We start from the raw sequence: 5,353 nt of genomic DNA, 5'->3' as shown, positions 1-5,353 counted from the left end.
TACTCTAGAGGGGAAACCACATTTAGTATGTTGTGATGATGCTCAGGGAATGAATGTAAATTAAAAAAAAAAATTCAGAGGAAAAAAATACTAAAACTGTTACCAAAATTTAAAGAAAAAACTGTGTATTTGATGACCACAGTAAGCTATATAGCCCCAGCTAGGTACTATTTTATAGTATGTTCATTCTATTCACTGAGGTTTATGCCTAAAGTCAGACTTGGGTTCTTGTGTATGTGTATATCAGCTGTGCTTGCTATTGCAAATATTTAGACAAATTAAGTTCATTAGCAAATCAATTAAATAGGGGGGTGGGGGGGATAGGCATAGAAAGCAATCATGGATACCAGAGACAATGGGAGGAGGGTTGGACAGGGCAGAGGGTTAGGGATAGGGAATCAAGGCAAAAAAAAAAAAACACCGCAAAATATACAAGACATAAGAAATGAAAAATTGTTTATTGATAACACGTATGTCGATGTGCTTGATTGAGCCAACAGACAGTGTATTTTGGATGAAAAATTCATTTTGTATACTGTAATGATTTATAGCATATTAATGTTAAAAAAAGAAAAATAAATTGATAAATTTAAAAAAAAGAAATGAGAAAAGAAAAAAAGCACACAAGAAATACAAATTAAGGGTGGAAAAATTAGAAAATATGGATAGTGATTATAAGATACAGATAGAGTCACACCAACTGAAGGAGAAATATGGCTATTATTTTTATTGATACACTTACAAATTCTAATATGCAAATTCCACATACTTGTATAAGTACATGTATATATAAATACACATATGATAGAAAGTTTAACAAAAAAGAAATGATGCATACTGTCATTTTTTTAGAGATTTATTTTATTTAATTTTATCATTATCATTATTTTTGAACTTGACCAAGGAGAAACAGAGAGAGGGGATGGGGGGAAGTCAGAAATCAAGCCACCAGGTCCAGGACTCAAACCATGGTTGGCCAGGTGGGAGTCCAGTGCCTCTAACTGCCATACCACCTGCCGAGTCCCATACTGTTATTTTTCATTTAGCAATCCATCGTGAATTCCTTTCCTTGCCATTAAATATGCATTTACATAATCCCTATTAACAGTATTTCATTGAATGATGAATCCTAGCTTATATAACCTATCCCCTGTGATATATTTTGTTGGGTTTTGATATTTAATTATAGTCAGCAATTTTTAGAATGAATATCACCAATGTATATGTCTGTGCATTTCTCTGATACCCCATAGAACTGAGTGTTAAAATGTACATTAGTTTCTTACAATCTGCTAGAAGAGACCAAACATACACTTTGAAAGAAAACAGGCTTATACAAAGGGAGATGCCGTGGCTGAATTAGTGCAGCTGTCAAGAGTCAAAGACGAGAGATCATTTCATGCTTGGGTTGCTACAGAAGGCTCCATGAAGGACAGCTGCTAGTGACAGGAATTGGCTCAAATCAGCTTAAGGGTAAAAGGTATATTATTGGCTCATGAAATTGGAATGTCTACTTTGATTTCAGACTGAGCTGGGCTCAAGATTCACATGGTGTGGTCGGGCACATGTGTGTATGTGTGTGTGTGTGTGTGTGTGTGTGTGTGTGTGTGTGTTCCATCTCTCAATTTGATTTCTTACCATGTGAGTGGCATTCTCAGGCAAGCTGTCTCTGCGTAGCAGCTCCAGACACAGGGGTGTTTACATGCTATAAAGTGAAATCATGTCTCCCCAGCTTATCTAATCACCTCCACCTAGCCCCATACAGGCCTTCTGTCCACTCACCACTGCGTGGCAGGGACTGGGGTATTTCAGTGACTCACCTGGGCCATGTGATGATGATGCCCCATGGTGAGGGAAGAAGGAGCATGTGACTGAAAGGCCATCTTGAGGGACGATTCTTAGAAGGAAAAGGTGCCAGGAGATCAGTAAATGAAAGAGATGTCACTACTGAATACGCTGGAATTTGAACCACATCCATTAGATGGTTTGGGTTGCAAGTAATAAACCACTAATCAACAATGCTTATGGTATGTGAAGAAGTCTACAGATGGGACTGGCAGTTGGCATGGTGGTTAAGGCACTGGACTCCCACATGACTGACCACTGTTTGAGTCCCAGACCTGGCAGCTTGATTTCTCTCTCTTGCTCTCTGGTGAGCACATGTGCCTTATAGCAAGTATTTTAAAAATAAAGTAATTAATTAAATTAAATAAGTAATTCAAAGAAAAAGGCATCTGCAGGCAGGATGATCTCTAAGGCCACATGATAAACAGCTCAGGAATGTCACTGAAGGCTCAGGTGGAGTTTTTTGTTTGTGTGTGTGTGTGTGTGTGTGTGTGTGTGTTTTCCTTTCAACCACTGAGTGTTGGAGAGAATTTTATTTTTTACATGCTACAACAGTAGCTTTATTTAGTTCATTTAGAAAACATTGGCAAACTAAATTTCAGTTGCAAATTTAAAGATACAAGCTTCAAAGCATAAAGTTGTATATAACAAAAAATACAAGTAATATTTATAACAATAATTTACAGATACAAACTAATAATAAACTAACTATAGTTTTGCAGAAGATTGTAAACATTTCACACACTTGTCATTCCGTTCTTTTAGGCAAAATGCTCTTTTGATGACAAATAATTAACAGATGAACACTAGAGTGAGCTATCTCCAGACAATCAAAAAAAATTTTGATTTTTTCCCTTATAAACATAAGTTTATCATTTATAGTCTTCAAACATTATTGTATTTGAACTTTCATAATTTGATAACATATTTCTTTTTTTTTTCTTTCTTGGAAAGGTTTTTGCTATAGGGCACGTACACTCGCCAAAAAGACAGAGAGAGACAAAGAGATAGAAAGCGAGAAATCAACCTCCCAGGGGGACTGGCCATGCCACAATCCCTTCCCCTTCATTCTCCTCTCAGGATCTTGAGCACACACGCATATGTGCCCAGCGTGAGTTTAAGCTGCCGGGTGTGGGACTCGAACCATGGTCAACTACATGGGAGTCCAGCAACATAGCCATTACGCTAACTGATGGTCCCTTGATAAAGTATTTCTGAAACAACCTGTGGACTAGTTTAACAGACAAATAACACTTTTAGGCAGACATGACTGTCCTAAATTTATTTTTGTCAATTGACGAGGCCAGAGAGGAAGCCAGGACCAGGTCACATGGGGTCTTGCGGTCATTGCCATGGCTTTGTACTTACTCTGAGTAAGATGATGAATTCATGATGACCAAGGACATTACTGAAGCAGAAGGTGGCTGAGCCCTCACCCCTGGCTCCACCAGCGCTGATGTTTACTCTCTCTCCTCTCCTCTGTTGCAGGCCATGTACATGTTCTACGCGCTGGCCATTGTGTGTGATGACTTCTTCGTCCCCTCTTTGGAAAAGATCTGTGAGGTATGTACCTCAAGTTCCTGTTGTGTTCTAGCCTCCATGCCAAGGGCCTGGGGATGAGCCTTCACATGCCAGCTGGCATTGGAGAGGGCAGTGGGGACACTGCTTGAGAGTGTTGGGAAAATGAACACAGAAGCTCTGGAATCCTGGTAGCATTTCATGACATCGATGGTAGGCGACCAGTTTTGCCTGTTCCGTTGGCTGTAACTGTTGGTCGGGGGGTGATTTCTCGCTTTCTGTCTCTATGTCTCTCTCTGTCTGTCTGGCGAGCGCACGCGCCCTATAGCGAAAATCTCTCAAAAAAAAAAAAAAAAAGAAAAGGGTCTGTAGAAATCATCACAGTGAATGCCAGGCTGAACAGCAAGTTAAATCCCTTTTATCGAAAAATATGCAGCAAATCTAGACCTCTTTCATTGTCTTGCCTCTTTCATCTCTTTGTCTGTTTTAAAAAATGTAGTTTCCTTCATCTGTAAGCTCCCCATTTTATTCTATTTTTTTTTTAAGTTCAGAATCTCATTTTTCAGAAAGGGATTCTCTCAGAAATATCTCCCCACTGGAACTCTAGTTCCTTTCTTTTTAAAAATATTTTTTTAATTATTATTTTTTTACATGTGGGATAGAGTATGGTTTTCCACAGCATACGTTCAGTGTATAACTATCAAATAACAGATACAGACATAGTCATCATCTTCAACATTAAACATTACATTAGGCTGGGCCCAATCGATATTTATTTCCTCCATGAACCAGAGAGACAGAGAAACAAGCACCCCCAACAGGGTCTTGATGCCACCATTCACTCCAAGTCTTAGCCAGCCCTAGACCATGGGCATGCCTGTGGCTAACACACTCAAGAAAATTTCTGGATGTGAACCCATGTTCGTATGGGTTCCCATGTGCATCAGCCTCACAGATTATCATACTTCACCACTGTGCCACCTCCAGCCCTTCCAGTTTCTTAATGAAAGTAGTTGGCCCTCCCTTTTCCTTATCCTGATTCAGTAGGCCTTGGGTGACAAGAGCAAAAGGGAGCAAAAAGATTTACATCACGGTTAAATTCTCAGGTAATGCTGAGGCTGCTGGTCTGAAACCACACCTTGAGAACCATGAACTTAAGCAGTTTCTTCTACCTCTTGGAAGGTTGTTAGGTTGCTGTTGTTGTTTTCCTGTACCTAAATTAAAAAGAAAAAAATCTTTCCCCAGTAACCCTAGAGAGGGCACAGGGGTGGCAGTGGGATAAGAAAAGGAGTGAGGGGGTATCCGAGATGCACCATGGGCAGGTGTCAAAGCAACTCAACCTGGGCAAGTAATTGGGGACATTCGCCATCTCTGAAATACCATTTGGTGGTTTATTCTTCACACAAAGCAAAACAACTTTCTTTTCTGTGCAGATGTTTTTGTTAATAGCAAAGTTACTGCGTTTTAGGAACATAAGTGCAATTATCAGTATGTGTTCTATCTATTCAGTTGAAGTAACCCAGAACTTGTAAGCATAGAGGCCCTTGTTCGGAGGAGTTGTTAAAGAGTCAGAAAATGGCAGACAAAGAGGCTAGGGGTGAAGTTTTTAACAGAAAGGCTCAACGTACAGGAAACGGAAAAAAAAAAAAGTTTATTAGAGGGAATGTGTTATTTTTCCTGGGCCTCTGCTGTGCCAGAAACCACTTAGTTGCCAAATGAATGTGGTGTGCATACATATGCCCATCAGTCTCTTTAGTCATCCCAAGAACTCTGCCAAATCATTGCTATCCCCTCGTCATAAATAAGGAAACCAGGCTCAGAGAAGTTGTGCCCCTTGCCCCAAGGCCACACAGCTATGTAGAGTGGAGTCATTGTTTGGCCCCTAGTGGGCCTGAGCTTTCACCCTTGCAGCCACCCTTCTGCGCATAACTGAGCTTGTCCCTGGCCATAGTTAGAACTGGCTCTACCTCCAGGGCCCACTACCAGAGGG

At 40.2% G+C, this 5,353-nt stretch overlaps 1 protein-coding gene across 1 annotated transcript in view; it reads left to right on the top strand.

The window, feature by feature from the left end:
- The window catches only part of SLC24A3 (solute carrier family 24 member 3), a 530,173-nt gene that overhangs the window by 355,972 nt on the left and 168,848 nt on the right, over positions 1-5,353 (top strand). Inside the window, exon 3 of the mRNA XM_006163634.2 lies at positions 3,334-3,408. Within this exon, the coding sequence (XP_006163696.1) occupies positions 3,334-3,408 (75 nt within the window). The remainder of the gene's footprint in view (positions 1-3,333; positions 3,409-5,353) is intronic.

The sequence above is a fragment of the Tupaia chinensis genome, unplaced genomic scaffold, assembly GCF_000334495.1.
Source record: "Tupaia chinensis unplaced genomic scaffold, TupChi_1.0 Scaffold142716_1, whole genome shotgun sequence".
In the NCBI taxonomy this organism is placed as follows: Eukaryota; Metazoa; Chordata; class Mammalia; order Scandentia; family Tupaiidae; genus Tupaia; species Tupaia belangeri.
Note: the sequence above shows the minus strand (reverse complement) of the source record. Positions and strands in the feature narration are given on the sequence as shown.